At 44.4% G+C, this 18805-nt stretch overlaps 2 protein-coding genes across 3 annotated transcripts in view; both read left to right on the top strand.

Annotated features, from left to right (window-relative positions):
• LOC125712074 (collagen alpha-1(II) chain-like) overlaps positions 1-4284 on the top strand; it is a 48023-nt gene extending 43739 nt beyond the window's left edge. The window contains exons 18-21 of the mRNA XM_048981710.1: positions 2-62; positions 2148-2252; positions 2356-2511; positions 4064-4284. Of these exons, the coding sequence (XP_048837667.1) occupies positions 2-62; positions 2148-2252; positions 2356-2511; positions 4064-4284 (543 nt within the window). The remainder of the gene's footprint in view (position 1; positions 63-2147; positions 2253-2355; positions 2512-4063) is intronic.
• A 2139-nt stretch (positions 4285-6423) lies between these two features.
• Positions 6424-18805, top strand: part of LOC125712376 (collagen alpha-1(I) chain-like) — a 41259-nt gene continuing 28877 nt past the window's right edge. For both annotated transcript variants that reach the window (XM_048982350.1, XM_048982351.1), the window contains exons 1-7: positions 6424-6673; positions 15968-16040; positions 16135-16241; positions 16615-16798; positions 16901-16969; positions 17079-17186; positions 17270-17488. In XM_048982350.1, coding sequence (XP_048838307.1) covers positions 6434-6673; positions 15968-16040; positions 16135-16241; positions 16615-16798; positions 16901-16969; positions 17079-17186; positions 17270-17488 — 1000 coding nt within the window. In that variant the 5' untranslated portion in view covers positions 6424-6433. The remainder of the gene's footprint in view (positions 6674-15967; positions 16041-16134; positions 16242-16614; positions 16799-16900; positions 16970-17078; positions 17187-17269; positions 17489-18805) is intronic.

The following is an 18805-nucleotide window of genomic DNA, read 5'->3' as shown; positions in this document are numbered from 1 at the left end:
GGGCTTTCAAGGAGATCCAGGTGTACGAGGAACCCCGACATATGAATTCCTGATTTACACAGGTAAATGAATGAGCCAAATATAGTTCAGCTGACATGGGACTGGGGCGTGGGGTGTCAGTTCTTTCCCCAGGAAGCCAGTAACATCTCCAAGGTGGGAGGTTTTACAATCAGAAGTCTGAAGTCTGTCCTGGCTATTGGCATTGACGGGAGAGGGGGAGGAAGGGAGAGAGAGAAAGAGAGAGAGCGAGCGAGCCCAAGGCATTTGCATATAGACTGTGTGAGGGTTTTGTAGGGGAAAAGATGACGCTGTCACGGAATCAGATGCAAAGAAACTCCTTTAATTACGAAAAAGGTAGTTCGTTGTCCAGATCGTACTAACGAAGAACATAGAACACCAAAAACCCAAGAAGCTAACAGGATTGTTGTCGTGGGGCAGGCTGGGGTCGGGCGTGTGGAGTCGAACTTGGGGCATGGCAAATCTCGTGGTCAGGGTACAGACGGGGGTCAGGCGATTCACATCAGGCATCAATGGGACTGAAAAGAAACTCGGGGTCTATAAGGCATAACAGAGGTCAGAAAACTCGGAAAGGCAGAAATTAGAAACCGCTCGAACTGAGAAAAAACTCCAGAAGATCTCACATCGGAGTGCAAGATCTGAAGGGTAAAATAGTCTCCCTTAATTGCAAATAACCTGCAACAGCTTGTGATAGGTGGCTGCACTGAAACCGGAGAAACCGGACAACCCAGTGTAGCAGCGTGAAACCACAAGCTGACAGCTTGTTCAAATGGAGAAAGGTGGGTCAAGGAATCCCGGGAGGCGTGGTCTTTTTAATGTCAGTTGGGGATCCCTGGGGTTGATCTGTGACACTGTAACTTAATATACAGTACAGGCCAAAAGTTTGGACACACCTTCTCATTCATTGTGTTGTCTTTATTTTCATGACCATTTACATTGGTAAATTCTCACTGAAGGCATCAAAACTATGAATGAACACATGTGGAGTTACGTACTTAACAAAAAAAAGTGGCATAACTGAAAACATGTTTTATATTCTAGTTTCTTCAAAATAGCCACCCTTTGCTCTGATTACTGCTTTTCACACTCTTGGCATTCTCCCGATGAGCTTCAAGAGGTAGTCACCTGAAATGGTTTTCCAACAGTCTTGAAGGAGTTCCCAGAGGTGTTTAGCAAGTGTGCAAAGCAGTAATCAGAGCAAAGGGTGGCTATTTTGAAGAAACTAGAATATGAAACATGTTTTCAGTTATGTCACCTTTTTTTGTTAAGTACATAACTCCACACGTGTTCATTCATAGTTTTGATGCCTTCAGTGAGAATCTACCAATCTAAATGGTCATGAAAATAAAGAGAACACATTGAATGAGAAGGTGTGTCCAAACTTTTGGCCTGTACTGTATACATATAAATATAACCACCCCCACGTAAAACAAATGAATGCAGAAGAAATGTCAGAACATATCTGAAACGGTAAGGCTTGAGGGGTGATGAATACCTGCAGAGAGTGGTCCAGGGAGGGAAAAGTAAACTACTGTCAGGGTGCTCGGCGGCCAAGACTTGTTAACCAAAACAAAAAAAAAAAAAAAAATATATATATATATATATATATATATATATATATATATATATATATATATATATATATATTATATATACTTTCGGCCCTAAACTTTTTGCGTTTTCTCATCAAAAATGTTTATCAGTGTGTCACGATCAGGGTGGAGCTTACTGACGATCGTGTGGGCAGACGGGCAAGTAGCAGGCAAGACAGGCGGAGATCGGGGTAAATAGCGGGTTTAATGGAAACGGGACCGGGGAACATGCAACCAACGGGAATCTAACAACAAGCAACAGATTCGCAACAAGGGAAGCCACAATGACCGACAAGGGATACAGGCAAGACTCGGACTTAAATGGACGGGACTGATCAAAGTAATGGGACACAGGTGGAGATGATCCGGGAAGCACACATGGGAATCCATGGGGCGTGGCACACATGAGGAGCCGACGAGCAGGGCATGACACAGTGCTGATAAATTTATGGAACCTTATAATGGCTAATTTTATCAGCTGATCGATGTAATGGTTGAAACCTAATATTTAAATACATGTTTCTCTTTTCCTTGCAGGATATCAAGGGGAAAGAGGACCACCTGGCCCATTAGGGTGCCAAGGAGACCCTGGGACCAATGGCTCAGCAGGCCATCGAGGGCCCCGTGGAGATCTGGCATGTGGTGAGAGCTACAGAATAATAGAGCATTTCCATAAAATGGTGACCAGAACGAGATACTAAAAGAACTTGTTGCTAGGATGTTGTTACGCTAATTTTCTCATCAGGCCTTGCTGGCCAGCCTGGAAAGCCAGGGAGTCCAGGCCCCCAGGGACCAAAGGGGGAGACCAAAGCAAATTGCTTTGATGAATTAAAAGTAGGATGTCCAGGAAAACAAGGATTTCAAGGACTGAAAGGTGCCAGAGGACCTCCTGGCCCCCCAGGTACATTATTAATCTACTAATCAGAGTATTCACTGATGTAGACTTTTCCACCTGCCATCTCCACTCAAACACATATACACTGTATCTCCATCTAGCTCATAACAGATTACGGACTCAAGATTTCTTAGATATGAAATATATCTATGATCATAGATTGGCAGGAATACAACAAAATGTATCTGATACACTTACAAATTGTGTATTTTGTATGAATATAAACTACAAAATTTAGCCACCAAGCAAAGTATTAAAATAAATGACAGTATTTTGTATTTGAAAGATATAGGGGTTGGACAATGAAACTGAAACATCTGGTTTTAGACTACAAATATTTGTTAGTATGGTGTAGTACCTCCTTGTTTGGCCAATACAGCATCAGTTTGTCTAGGGAATGACAGATACAAGTCCTGCACAGTGGCCAGAGGGATTTTGAGCCATTTCTCTTGCAGAGCAGTGGCCTGGTCACTACATGATGCTGGTGAAGGAAAACGTTTCCTGACTTGCTCCTCCATAACGACCCAAAGTGGCTCAATAATATTCAGATCTGGTGATTGTGCAGGCCATGGGAGATGTTCGATTTCATTTTCTGTTATGACCGGGCATCACAGAGGAGGGACAATCCATGTAGAGACTGTCAAAAGGGATTAATTAACAAACAGAACATAAATGGAGAACCAGAAAGTAAGGAACCACAAGGGGTCAAAACAAGACAAATAAAACATCTACAGTACAAGGTAACAACTGAACATCGCAACACAGGGCAAACAGCCACAATAAGGAACAGAATGAGGGCAGGCACTTAAATATATACAGATAACAAGGGCTAACAAGGGACAATTGTGGACTATTACAAACCAGGGGCAACAAATAAGTGAGGTCAGTAAAGTTATAGAGGACCAACACCAAGGGAGACTAGAAAACAAGGGTATATAAATATTACTAATAACAAGGGAAACAAAAAAACCATAATAAAAATCCATAGATCAAGAATATACAAAAACAAGCAATCAAAAATTCAAACACAGTTCAGGCTGGTTTCTGACCAGCCTCTAAGCCACACCAAAAGCCTCTAAGCCCACTGCAATGGTTGAACGGCACTGGTCCCCAATTTGGAACCAGTGCCACATTTTTCCACTTGAAAAAAAATGGTGCCAGTGGTACAAATTCTGCTATGACGTTTTGGAGATATCAGTTGAAAAAATGTTGGGCTTCTCTCAAATATGATGGGAGTGAATGGCATTCTTTCTGTGGTGATTAAATGTCAAGAAAATACATTTCAAAAATGCGAGAGCAACGTCTCTTACCAGAAATCATGACCCAGTTACTCAAGATCTGTCTTAGTCCATAGACTCTGTAGTAAGCAGTTTAATGTTGGAACTATTTTCTTCTATTGAACCCCACACATCAATCTTACCACTGCACATAAGATTTTTATTGGGATGCTCGTGTTTGTATCTAAATTGAGATAATCCGGACATTTCTATGGCTGAAAACTAGGCAACTCCCAGCAGAACAACATAGATGGATAGATATCATTAAAACCCCTCTAAAGCATATTTTTGTCATGAAATCGAGTGGTTCGGGCGCGAGAACGAGGTGATGACTGCAGGACGGGAACTGGAGGGCGACGATGAGGAGACGACAGCAGGATGGGAATTGGAGGGCGACAAGGAGGTGTCTGCAGGAGTGGGGCCCACTGGACAGAGACCTGGGTCTGGGCAGTTGGCCTGCCTGGTGTGTCCCCATCTCCTCTTTCGGGAGACAGAGAACTGACCTGGCCCTCCATTGGGCCTCCACCTGCGCCATAGGCCAGCTAGGTTAGACGCAGGAACCTGAAATGGGGGACTCAGGTCTAGGTTCTGGGGGTCCCACTGCATACAATGGGGGTCCCACTGCATACAATTTACAGATTATACATAGAAGATAAATGTTATAAAAAATATATAATACCCTATATGGAATTATTTAAAAATAAAATTAATTACTGAAATATTTATTTATTTGTTTTTTGTTTATGTGGATATTTACGTATTTCTGTATTTCAGTATTATGGCATTCCATACAAACATCTTAGGCGATTGGGTTACCCTGGAATGTGGTAGTAGCTTTGGATTTCTTCTCCTTCTTTTAATGTTTGGCCGATTCTGCAAACGGAAATGGTTTATGAGTTTATTTTATTATGTTGGAGGGAAAGTGACATTCGATTACAAATTGTTGGTTGAGATGCATGCAGAGATGTTTATAATATAAAATATTATAAAATACTTAACTGATAATGATGGCTGAGTGTCAGGGGTATAGGGGGTTGGACTTGAGTGGCAGTGTTAACTTGAATGCTACAAAAACACATCTAAGATGGGAAAGAGCTGTCCTGTGATTGATTGTACAAATGGATTTAACATGTAGGAGCTATCATTTTACAGACTGCCGAAAACTAAATAAATACGTATCGGACTTGGATCAGTCCCATATGGCCAATATAATCCGTCTAATGGGTTTGGATCGTGCCAAAACTAATAAGAATATGTGCACCTGTAGGAAATTCCATGACATTACAGCCCAAATCATAACTGGTTCACTCTCATGCTGCCATCAGGACACACAATAGTCCAGGTGGTAAGCATCTTTGGAGCTTCGCCACACAATAACTTTCCAGGATGTAGGAAAGACAGTGAAGGTGGACTCATGAGAGAACAATACATGTTTCACATTGTTCACAGCTTAAAATTTGTGCTGCTGGCACCATTGAAACCGACATTTGATATTAGCACAAGTGACCAAAAGTTTGGCTATAACAGCCTGACCATGTGCAGTTTGGGTTAGTGCCAGGACATTTCTTTCAGACAGCTTCCTCTTACATCCACAGTTAATCCTGCTGGATGTGGTCCGTCCTTCGTAATGGTATGTTACCGTGAATACTGTGTCTCTCGAAACATCAGAAAGATTGTCCTGGTCACAGGTGTAACTGCAAAATGTACACCAACAATTTGTCCTATTTTGAACTGTGATATGTCTCTCATTATGTTGTGTGGGTTGAAATATTTTTTGTACAGCTGTGCTATTGCTCTGCTAATTCAACCTTCACACTCAGCTCTTACTGATGGAATGGGCGATTATTGAAGATTGGTGACCAGGCCGCATATATATAGGCATGAAACCTACTGTTTCTGTTTCATTGTCCAACTCCTGCACCTTTTGCATACTTCTGTTGTATATCAGCCTGTTCCTTCACAAACAATCTCCTCTTATGACCCTTATGTGCTGTGGGCGGTGGACAACAATAAGGTTGTGGAGGTGAGTATTATTTTTACTTATAGGGTCCACCTGCAGACAAATATCTATTACATGTATCCGTTGCATATATCAGTTACAAAATTTTCTGTTCTTTTTAAACACATGTATACGAGGCGTGTTTGTGGTCCATGCATTTTTGCTGTTTATGATTTTTATTTGTTTAGGGCAGTGGTTCTCAAAGTCCTAAAGTAGGGCAGGGATAGCTGGAAAACAAGCAGGGCAGTGGGTCCCGAGGGCCAAGTTTGAGAACCACTGGTTTAGGGGCATGGCTTCTTAGTGGTCAGCACTGTGGTCAGGCTGCCTCTAGTTTGGATGTGCATATCATTGTCATGTTGTGTACATGCAATCAGGCTGATTGGTATTTCACATTATCCATTGAGTGAGTGCACATGTGTGTGTTGTCTGTGAAGGACATCACATCCAGGGTGTAGGGCTTTGTTCACTGTACCACCTGCAGTAGGTCGCTGACCCTACTCAGGATAAGTGGTTGCAAGATGAATGGGTGTGTTTCTGTTTGCATCAGTATGTAGTGTTATAATGAGAGGGGCAGATATTAAAGTCATGAGAAGTGCAGTGGGTATTATGTGAGCGGTAATGTGTGCTGACTGTGCCTGCAGGTTATTACTGCATGCCAGGATCCAAGGGGAACCCTGGCCTCGATGGAGAGCCTGGCGTGCCAGGTACAACTGGAATCAAAGGATGCAAAGGATTTCCTGGAGAGTGTGCCTGCGGTGGCCCTTTAGAGATTAAGGGTCTGTGTGGCATTGTGGGACCACAGGGCCGGAATGGTGACCCTGGCTGTCCTGGAGCCCCTGGAAAACAGGGCAGCAAAGGGGCCCTTGGAGAAATTGGATATCCTGGTCAAAATGTGAGGACAACCTGCTTTCTGTTATTCCTTCTGCCAGATATAATTTATTCAAACAAACTGAATATATAATTAATTTAAAATGTTGATATTGATTTATTAATTACACTGAACAAAAATATAAACGCAACACTTTTGTTTTTGCTCCCATTTTTCATGAGATGGACTTAAAGATCTACAATTCATTCCAGATACACAATATTACCATTTCTCTCAAACATTTCTCACAAATCAGTCTAAATGTGTGATAGTGAGCACTTCTGCTTTGCTGAGATAATCCATCCCACCTCACAGGTGTGCCACATCAAGATGCTGATCTGACATCATGGGTAGTGCACAGGTGTACCTTATACTGCCCACAATAAAAGGCCACCCTGGAATGTGCAGTTTTGTCTCACAGCAAAATGCCACAGATGCCACAAGCATTGAGGGAGCGTGCAATTGGCATGCGGACAGCAGGAATGTCAACCAGATCTGTTGCTCGTGCATTGAATGTTCATTTCTCAACCATAAGCCGTCTCCAAAGGCGTTTCAGAGAATATGGCAGTACATCCAACCGGCCTCACAACCGCAGACCACGTGTAACCACACCAGCCCAGGACCTCCACATCCAGCAGGTTCACCTCCAAGATCGTCTGAGACCAGCCACTCAGACAGATAATGCACGGCCCCATGTTGCAAGGATCTGTACACAGTTCTTGGAAGCTGAAAATGTCCCAGTTCTTGCATGGCCAGCATACTCACCGGACATGTCACCCGTTGAGCATGTTTGGGATGTGCTTGACCGGCGTATACGACAGCGTGTACCAGTTCCCACTAATATCCAACAACTTCGCACAGCCATTGAAGAGGAGTGGACCAACATTCCACAGGCCACAATTGACAATCTGATAAACTCTATGCGAAGAAGATGTGTTGCATTGCATGAGGCAAATGGTGGTCACACCAGATACTGACCGGTTCTGAGTCCCCAGACCCCCAATAAAGCAAAAAACTGCACATTCCAGGGTGGCCTTTTATTGTGGGCAGTATAAGGTACACCTGTGCACTACCCATGATGTCAGATCAGCATCTTGATGTGGCACACCTGTGAGGTGGGATGGATTATCTCAGCAAAGCAGAAGTGCTCACGATCACAAATTTAGACTGATTTGTGAGAAATGTTTGAGAGAAATGGTAATATTGTGTATCTGGAATGAATTGTAGATCTTTAAGTCCATCTCATGAAAAATGGGAGCAGAAACAAGAGTGTTGCGTTTATATTTTTGTTCAGTATATATTCCTCAGATTATTTTACACCGGTCTGTCATCAGAGACACTTACTCGTTAAGACATTAACTTTTATTTATTTATTTATTTATTTATTTTTTCATAACTTTGCAGAAGCATTGTATGGGTACAGTAACGGATCAAATTTTGAAACAAATATGTCAAGGAGCGGGGTCGTGGAAAGTGGGAGGATGCTGCAGCGAGTCAATCAGACACAAGTGGTTTATTTAACCAGATATAATCCAGGGCAAAAAGCAGAAACAGGATTCCGGGCTCGTAGTCGGTAGACAGGCGAAGGTTGGGCAATCTTCGTCAGAATCCGAGGGACAAGGCAGGCTCAGGTCTGGGGACAGGTGAGCGGTCGGGCAATCGTCGTCAGTACTGTGAGGGCAAGGCTAGAATCATACTCGGGAAACACGGGTCAGAGTCGGGATACAGGCAGGCAGGGGTCTGGACAGGAAGAGGGGATACGTGACAGAAATGCCCGAACTTGAAACCAAAGCTGAAGATTTCGCATCTGGCAAGCGCACCAGAAGCAAATAAAAAAGATTATCCATTAACCCGATGAGGTTCAGCTGTTGGAGGGCATGCTGTAACAGGTTCTGCCGGGTTGTCGGGGAATGAACAGTACAATCGCTGCAACACTCCCTTCTCAGGAAATCCCAAGGGCGTAAAAAGGAATCCCTACGTGACGTCGATGGGTCATCCTCGGAGCGCTCCATGACAGTACCCCCCCTCCTACGACCGCCACCTGGCGGAACATCGCTTACCTCGACACACCTGCGCTCGAAGTCGGAGATGAGAGATGGATCCAGAACATGCCATGCAGGAACCCAGGAATGTTCCTCCAGACCATACCCCTCCCAGTCTACTAAATACTGGAGACCTTAACCCCAACGACGAACATCCAGCAAGCATCAGATGGTGTATACTTCACCACCGTCGACCAACCTGGGAGGTGGAGGAGGCAATGCAGGGGAAGCCAGGGGACTGACCATAAGGGTTTTCAGGAGGGACACATGGAACGTGGGATGGATGTGTCGCATCATCGCCGGAAGATGAAGACGAACCACAGAGGGGCTATTCACCTTGGCAATGGGAAATGGACCAACAAATCAGGGCGCCGACTTACGAGACTGAATCCATAGAACAGTGGTTCTCAAACTCAGTCCTCGGGACCCACTGTCCTGCTTATTTTACAGCTATCCCTGCCCCACACACAAGTCCCAGCTGTCTTTCAGCTTCTGATTGACTGAACACACCTGATCCAGGTAATCAACAGTGTGTAGGGCAGGGATAGCTGGAAAACAAGCAGGGCAGTGGGTCCCGAGGACCGAGTTTGAGAACCACTGCCGTAGAGGAAGATCCCTTGCATTCAAACCTTCTGTCCCACGCAGAACCTGGGAGCTTGGGATCTGTGTCGGTTGGTGTAGTTCTCCATGCGACTACGGGAACGCAGCAGGATGGTCCTAGCTAATCTCTAGGTCCGCTGACAGCAACGAAGAAAATGATGGACCGACAGAACCAAAATCTCCTTCTCCAACACTGGAAACAAAGGGGGCTGATAACTGAGAAAGCACTGAAATGGCCACATTTCTGTGGACGACACAGGCAGGGAGTTATGGGCGTATTCCACCCAAGGGAGGAAGACACTCCAGGATTCAGGTGAGTGGGAGGCTATTCAACGAAGCATCCGCTCCAGGTCCTGGTTGGCCCTCTCCATCTGTCCATTGGACTGTGGGTGAAAACCAGAAAAAAAGGCTTGTGGTGGCACCAATCAGTTTACAAAACTTCTTCCAGAACCTGGACACAAATTGTGGACCCCATGTCAGATGGCAGACCATGTAATTTGAAGACATGGTCCACCAGTAACAGTTCCGTCTCCTTAGCTCAGGGGAGCTTGGGAACAGGGACAAAATGCACGGCTTCAGAGAAGTGGTCAACGATAGTTATGACCCCAGTGAAGACCAGTTACAATATCTAACGTCAGACCAGGGGCATCGGGGAATCTCAAGAGGCTGCAACAGGCCTGCTAGAACACAGGGACAGGATCTTATTTTGAGCGCAAGTTGGGCAGGCAGTGACATATCCCCTGATGTCCTGTAGCATAGTAGGCCACCAGAAGTGCTATCCTAGGAGTGCTCAGGTGTGATGCACCCCTGGATGACAAGCTAAAAGAGAGTAATGTCACCACTGGAGAACCCGTGAGCGTAAAAAATCTGGGACGAACAGTCGATTACCCGGACAGCTGTCTGGAGCCTGGACAAACTGTTTCACAGCCACAGTGAAACGACTCTTAGGTAGGATTGGCTCAAGGCATTCTTCCACTCATCCCCCTTGTGGATTCTAACCAAATGATAGGTGTTCCGTAAGTCTAGTTTAGTTAACCACCTAGCCCCCTGAAATAAATCAAAGACCAAAGACAACAGGGGTAGAGGGTAGCGGTTCTTGACTGTAATCTGATTCTGATGGTGTCTGATTTCACTACTTTCAATGAGCGTATTATGAGACTCAGGCTAAGGCCCTTATTTGGTGTTTTCGCTGTTGTCTCAGTGTATGCTCTGACCGCGTTGAGTGACCTATCATTGAGAGAGACATTTTACTCATAACTTCACTCAATGGTTGAAGGGTCCCCACAAGATGATACTCCTCTGGTCATGGGTGACTTTAATGCGACCACTGGCACTGACAGGGCTGTCTATGAGGATTGTATCAGTCCTCATGGGTCTGGAGCCCAGGATGAAAGTGGCTCCATGTTCCTTGACTTTGTGAAAGGTCAGGGGCTGCGGGTCGCTGAATCCTGGTTCCAACGTCCTGAGCCACATCGTTGGACTTGCTACTCCAGGTGGTGCGCCGAAGGATATCGATTACATCCTCAGGAGTAGACGTTGGAGGCTCCTGCAGAATTGCAGAGTCTACAGAAGTGCCCAATTTGTGAATTCTGACCACAGACTCGTTATTGCTACTCTGAAGATTCCGTTTAGAGCCAGTAGGCTACCACCTCCTAGGAGAATGAGACTGGACTTAGCTAGACTCCAAGGTCAGGCTGTTTCTGATGAGTATACATGCAGTTTGTATGAGGAACTTGCAGAATTAGGTGCGACTGTCGACTCTAATGTGATGTGGAAGACTTTCCGTCATGAGACCCTGAAGGTTGCTGAGGGTTGTGTTGGTGTGGCCAGTGTTTCATCTTGCAGGGCACCCTGGATATTATCGAGAGGAGTCGCAGCACAAAATTTAGTGGCAACTCCAGTCTGTACCAGGAACTGAGAAGGATGGCTGTGAGAGCTTTGAGGGCAGATCAGGAGGAATTTATTAGATGAATCTGTGAGCATGTGATACGCTGTGGTCTATTGATCCACATCCTGCTTACAGAGGCTTCGAAGCATTGTGCACATCTGAATCTGTTCCTCGTAGACTTGCAGTCAGGGCAGGTGATGTAACAGTCCTTACAGATGACACTGCAGTTGTGACATGCGGGGCTGGATACGTTGAGCAGTTACAGCTAGGATGTTGGACATCTCTGGGTCCACAGTTGTAGAACCTGATCCTCCGATCAGCTGTGAAACACCCAATTTCACTGAGATTGCATGGGTGGCGAAACAGCTGGGGGTAGGGTTGGCCACAGGGATCTGTGGTATCCGGGTGAACTTCTCCAAGCTGGTGGTATGGCTGTCCTCCTGGCATTGAAGGCAAACTTTGCTTCCATTTGGGAGTCAGGTGTCATCCCAACTGACTGGAAAACGGGACTTATAGTCCCTATCTGGAAAGGGAAGGGTGATCGCTCCCGATATCTTTGCAAGAGGACGAAGGTCCAAGTCTTCAGGATCCTGATGCTCCCTGTCATATTGTATGGCTGTGAGACATGGACACTATCCAGTGTACTGAGACGAGGACTGGACTCTTTCGGTACTGTGTCTCTTCAAAGAATCCTTGGGTACCGCTGGTTTGACTTTGTGTCAAATGAGCGGTTGCTAGAGGAGTCCTGAATGAGGCACATTACCTGCATTGTGAGGGAGCATCAGTTACGGCATTTTGGTTATGTGGCACGTTTCCCTGAGGGTGATCCGGCTTGCAGGATCCTCATTGCTGAGGACCTAAGCGGCTGGACCAGGCTAAGAGGAGGCCCATGTATCACCTGACTGCAGTAGATGGATGTCCATTTCCGGAGGGTGGGGCAGGACCGTGTGTCTGCCGGGGGATTGCTGGCTGTGATCGTTGGGTACCAGCTGGAATCCCAAGGAGTTTTGCCGTGTGGTGGCAACGCATTAGTGCATGCTCCCCAACCTGATCTGACTAGTGCCCTTCGGCTCAGCAGATTTTATTAGTAGTAGCTGAGTACCCAATCGGCAAAATTTATTGCGGGGGAATTTAATTAAAGTTGGACTTTTAAAGTTTTTTGGAGTGGTGGGAAGTATGTGTAGAGTAGATTTGGGCAGTATTACGGTAACATTTTTGGTATACTACAGTGGTTTTGTTCAGTAACATTTATTGCGGGCGAACTCCCGCATATGGAAAATTTGCTATGCCCACGCCTACTGTAGATGGGGCTAGATATAGAGGCTGGGGCTATGGAAGGAATAATGATTAGATGAGAGGCACGGAAGAGTGATAGGCAATCTAGAAAATACATCATTGTCATTTTTCGTCAACTTCTTTGTCACTTGTTTGCATGCCTATTTTAGCTAGTCTAGTTTTATGGTAAATAAATAAGTTTGTTTTGTAAGTTAAAATGTATATAATATCGCTGTCAGGCCTGCATTTTTTGTTTCCCTGTGACTCACATGTGGTTTCTCACATCCATTGCACTTGTGTTTGCCCCTTTATATGTAAGGATTTAGGCCCTGGCTCGGCAGTCAAGTGTTCTTTACAATTGATTTTGTAGTTTTTGCTGGCGACAGTATCTCTCTTTCCGACTATGCCTTATGTCTGTGCTGTGCGTTGCACATTAAACTTTGCATACTCGCACATCAATCCCTGTTTTGCTTCACCAGTGCCTGGCCGTTTGTGACAATAATAACATTTTGTTTGTTTGCTAGTGTTTAGTTTTCACAAGTTTGCAGATTTCATATACAGTGGTGCCTGCAGTTCACAAACACAATCGTTGTGAACCAATTTGTATCCGAACCAAGGCAATTTTCCCATTAAGAAAGCATTGAAATTTGATCACAATCCTACCAAATAATCCATCCATCCATTTTCCAAACTGCTTATCCTACTGGGTTGTGGTGGGTCTGGAGCCTATCCTGGAAGCAATGAGCATGAGGCAGGGAACAACCCAGGATGGGGGGCCAGCCCATCGCACTCACACACCATTCACTCACACATGCACACCTACGGGCAATTATCAAGTCCAATTAGCCTCAGCATGTTTTTGGACTGTGGGGAGAAACTGGAGTACCTGGAGGAAACCCCATGACAACATGGGGAGAGCATGCAAATTCCACACACATGTAACTCAGGTGGAGACTTGAACCCGGGTCCCAGAGGTATGAGGCAACAGTGCTAACCATTGCATCACCATGCCACCCCCAAATGATAATTTTTGTTAATTAATTTTCTGGTTTTTATAGTAAAAACTTTAAAGAAAAACACAATATAGTATGTGACCAATGGATCGCTGGAGCAGAGAGAGACAGTGAAGACTTGCTTGGCATCTGACAACCTTGTGTTTCCCATCTGTGTATTTGGGTTCGGTGGTCATTGGGTGCCTGTTGTGCTATTTTACAGTATTTACAATTGCACGCGGGGCATGCTGGAACATGTGCCCCACCGGTGCTACACTAGTTTAAAAAAAAGAATCTGGTCGGGGAATCTGTTCATCAACCAAATTTTGTATGTGAACCAATGCATTTTATTCACATTTTTAGTCGTGAACCAAATTATTCTGAAGCCACAGCGTTTGTGAACCGCAGGCACCACTGTACCCCACTGTGCCTGTGGGGCAGTTTTTGCCAGCTAACTGCCGCTTATGTGTGCGTGTAGTCAAATACATATATAATGTTTGTTATTCGTGTGTTTATAAATTACTACATGGTCTTAAGTACTCACTCCACAGATTTCATGTTAGCAAACAATAGTTTTGGCAAGCAGGACATATACCTTGTGTATGACACAAGTAAATTTTCCAACAATTCTTTATAGACAGATTATTTCATTTTTAATTAGAGATGCACTGATTGCATCGGAGGGGCGGCATGGTGGTGCAGTGGTTTGCACTGTTGCCTCACACCTCTGGGGCCCGGGTTCGAGTCTCCACCTGGGTTACATGTGTGTGGAGTTTGCATGTTCTCCCCATATCGTCGTGGGGTTTCCTCCGGGTACTCCGGTTTCCCTCCACAGTCCAAAGACATGTTGAGGCTAATTGGAGTTGCTAAATTGCCCATAGGTGTGCATGTGTGAGTGGATGGTGTGTGAGTGTGCTCTGTGATGGGCTGGCCCCCCATCCTGGGTTGTTCCCTGCCTCGTGCCCATTGTTTCTGGGATAGGCTTCTGGCCCCCCCGTGATCCAGTAGGATAAGCAGTTTGGAAAATGGATGGATGGATGATTGCATTGGCTGACAACAATGGTTAAAAAAATTGTTATTAATGTATATTAAAGCTGTTGAGGTACATTAATGCCAATGCTTAAAAATGAACTATTTACCTCTGATTATTCCTTTTAAAATGGCTATTCATATTTCTTTGCACACTCAAGTCCAAAACAGTTAGAAAAATGTCTGCTGTGTGGAGCAATTTTCATGATATTAGAAATGCTCTTTGCAAACATTGCTCTGCTAAGATTTCATGAGGAAGATCTACTAATAAACATTTCAACACAACAAATTTTATTGTTCACCTTAAGGTGGGACAGTGAAGAGTATTAAAAGTTTCTGAAAAAACCAGTCCGTTCCAATAAACAAAGCTGCAGTACTGCTAGAAAAATGTTAAACCGTCAGTAACACAAGCTTTTGACGGCAAAAGAAAATTCAGTGCAGACTGTGTGTGATGCCCGGCTTGTACACTCCTCGTGTGCCATGCCCCCTGATTACCCACGTGTGCCTCCCTGATCGTCTCCAACTGTAGTCGATTACTTTGATCAGTCTTGTCCTATTTAAGTCCTACTCCTGCTTGTCTCCCTTGTCCTTCATTGTGGTTATGATGTTAGTTGACGTCCGATGTTTCCTGTTCCCTGCTTGTCCAGATTAAACCCCCGGTTTCCCCTGATTCTGGTCTCCTGCCTGCTTCCTGCCTGTGCGCATTCCCTGCGTACCCACCGATCGTGACACAGTGCAAAATCAAAAGATATTACTGGGAAAATTACAGTCTATCACACTTCATGATAAGGCCTTCTCTGTTATAAATGTTATAAACATATACAGTAAGATGTATATAGTCATAAAATATAGTTCTCTAAGACTGTTGTATGCAACAACCGTCAGTGTTTTCTTACCAAAAATAATCAGCGTCGGATTTTGAAAGTATATCAGTATTGGCCAGAAATTTCCTTATCGGTGCATCACTACTTTTAATTCAATGCATCTCAATTCCAATGAGTCAGAAGTTTCAGTACTTAGTAGCATTGCCTTTAAATTGTATAACTTGGGGCAAATATTTTGGTCAGCCATCCAGGTGCATCTTCCAATAAGTTACTGGGATTTTGGCTCATTCCTCCTGACATCTGTAACCGAGTCAGGTTTGTAGGCCTCTTTGCTCGCACATGCTTTTTCAGTTCTGCCCACAAATTTGATGTTGGATTGAGGCTGGGACTCTGTCGTGGCCACTTCAATACCTTGACTTTGTTGTCCTTAAGCCGTTTTGCCACAACTTCTGAAGTATTGGAGACATTGTCTGTTTGGCATACTGAGCTTTAACATCTCAGCTAATGACTTGAGATGTTACTTCAATGTATTCACACTAACACAACAATGATCAATTATGGCCATAGACTTCAAGTTTGGTTTCTTCAGAAATATCATCTGATCTTATGAAGCAAAAATGTAACAGTTTTAACTGTTGTGGTATTTTTTTTTTGGTAAACTTTTGCAGGGCTATAAAGGGCTCAAAGGCGATAGAGGACTGAAGGGTCAGAAAGGAGAGCCTTTCATAATGGACATAAAAGGTAAGAATAGATGGGATCGTATCAATACATCTAGTCGTGTCAAAGATGTATTAAAATGTAAATGTATTCAGACTGATTTAACTGTTTATTTAAGGTGTGAAGGGTGAGCAGGGTATTTTAGGACTCCCCGGCTACCAAGGATGCTTTGGGAAACAGGGGCTCAGTGGAACGAAAGGTTCAATGGGAGACCCCGGCAAAGAGGTAAGGTACCGTACTAAAAATCTTAGTAAAAGTTAACTTATTATTTTTAACTTATAGTCACATAATATCAATTAATGAATGTTACTACATGATAGCTGCCACTTTCCACAGCTCCAAGCAGTTATGTTTTCTTTCATTTTAGTTTTTGCAAGGCCAACAGACAAAATGAACTGGCCTCCTGCGTATGTTGCGAGGGTTGATGTGGTCTCTCTATCTGTATGTCTTATATTGTATTGTCAGTGGTTTTCCAGTGCTCTAACTCAGGTCATTTTAAAATCATTGATTCCATTGTGAACTTCACGACAAATATATTCACTTCATTGATGCAGACACTGTGTTCTAATTTATTTTGTTTTATGACTTGATGTTTTAGGGAGATTGTTACCCAGGGTTTCCTGGTGACAGGGGATGCAAAGGATTTATAGGGAACAAAGGAATGCCTGGAGAACCGGGTCCTGCAGGTGCTGTAGTCATGGGTGCGACTGGTGAACGTGGACCTCCAGGTGACCCTGGCCCATTAGGAGCACCAGGACCCCCTGGAGCTAAAGGTGTCCGAGGTAAAGTTGATTTTGTGAGGAGTTCAGCCTATAGCTCACAGTGCTGCATATGAAGAATTATTGGGCAGAGCAATAATGAATTTTTGAATGTCCCTTATTCAGGCGACACACTGCTATGCCTTCCTGCTAACCCAGGCCCCCCTGGACCCAAGGGGAAGTGTGGCATTTCAGGTTTGTCCTTTTATTTAGGAAATCAAATATTTTCCTGTTTCAGTTTCTGATACTGATGCCCACTGTTGAGAACTTTTTGGTGAAATTAGCATTTTTATTTGCTATACAGGAAGTACAGGATCACCTGGTATTCGAGGAATTGATGGACCTTGTGGACTAGATGGACCAAAAGGAGAACGTGGAGATCCTGGACAGTGTGGTTTGACTGGGCCAAAAGGTACATAGTAAATTCCTGCCTGATCGGCAAGGTGTCTTATTTGTTCTATAAACTTACCAAAGCATCGATGCCATCTTTGCTAGGAGTGCCAGGCTGTGATGGGGATTGTGGTAAAAAGGGCCAGGATGGTACAAGTGAACCTGGAAAGCACGGATCCCCAGGCCCCCCAGGCATTCCAGGGCTCCCAGGGCAACGAGGGGAGTCTTTGACTGGTCATAAAGGGTTACGTGGGCTCAATGGAAGTATAGGAGTATTTGGACCTAAAGGATTTCCAGGCCCAAGAGGTCCACCTGGATTACAAGGTACCGTGTTACCTGCTTAGCTCATGCTCTCATATCAGCACAGTACTTCCCCTCTATCTCTATCTCCTCTTTGTAGAAGTTAATATTCAAAGAGAGAGACCTGTAGCAATCCAGGATTGCCAACTCTCATGCATCTGGCATGACACTCACACTTTCAGACTCTCACGCAAGACATCTTATGACAAATCTGTATTATTCCATTATAGACCTAAAATAAACTACATCAAAATTGTTAGGGTAGTTTGCAAACCCCACAGACTATTTTCAAGGTAATAAAGCTGTTACATGCATGTAAATGACTGTGCATGTACTGTATGTGCAGACTTGTCTCAAATTAAAAATCTCACTCCAGCCAGTTTACCAAAGTTGGCAACCCTGAACACTCAACAGCATATATGCAAAAAAATCATTTGTTGTACAGTATATCTGATGCCACTGTCAAACTGAGAGTCAGTTTCTCAGTTTATAGTTCAAGGAATGATTTTGCAATGCAGAGAGTGACGTGACTCCCTGTAGGTTCCCCTGTACTCTTTTTGTTTGTATGTATAGTTTTTTTCTGCCCTTCCCATAAATTATTTTACTGTGCACTTTTTATGCTCCAATATGTATACTGTAGATGGTGTGGTTCACTTATAAAAATTGGTTTATTCTGCTTGTGGCATTCCAGAAATATAATAGCATTAGTGGACTCCTTTGAAGCTCAGTGTGACCAAGTGAATACAAGCTAAGATGAAAACCAGTGTTCTTAACAATGGTTTGTCATAGTTAAGCAAGCAAGTAAACAGGCTAATTACACTGTAAAAAAAATTAGTAAAAAAACTATTCTGGCAGCAGGGGTGCTGTCACGATCGCTGGGTGAGAGAGCGGGTGATCGCTCGGGCAGGCAACGAGCAGGAAGCAGGCAACCAGGCAAAAGACGGGAAAACGGGGATTTATTAGGGAGACGGGGCGAAGGAAACATTTGACACTGACTCACATCAATGACAGACAAGGGAAACAGGTAAGACCAGGACTTAAAATAGGACAGGACTAATCAAACTAATCGGACACAGCTGGGTATGATCAGGGAAGCACACGTGGGTAATCAGGGGGCGTCACACAAAAGAGGAGCGGACGAGCCGGGCATGACAGAACCCCCCCAAAGGCGCGCTACTCCGGGTGCGCCGAGGAAGGGGCGACGGATGGGACGAGGGAAACGGGACCAGAAACAGAATTAAAAAAACCATTAACGAGGGACAGGGAACAGGACGGACAGACAGAACTGGCACAGGGGAAGGAACCAGGACAAGACTTGACGTAAGACAGGAAAGGCAGAGA

Source organism: Brienomyrus brachyistius, chromosome 17 (assembly GCF_023856365.1).
Source record: "Brienomyrus brachyistius isolate T26 chromosome 17, BBRACH_0.4, whole genome shotgun sequence".
Lineage (NCBI taxonomy): Eukaryota > Metazoa > Chordata > Actinopteri > Osteoglossiformes > Mormyridae > Brienomyrus > Brienomyrus brachyistius.
This window is presented reverse-complemented; position numbering and strand designations above follow the sequence as displayed.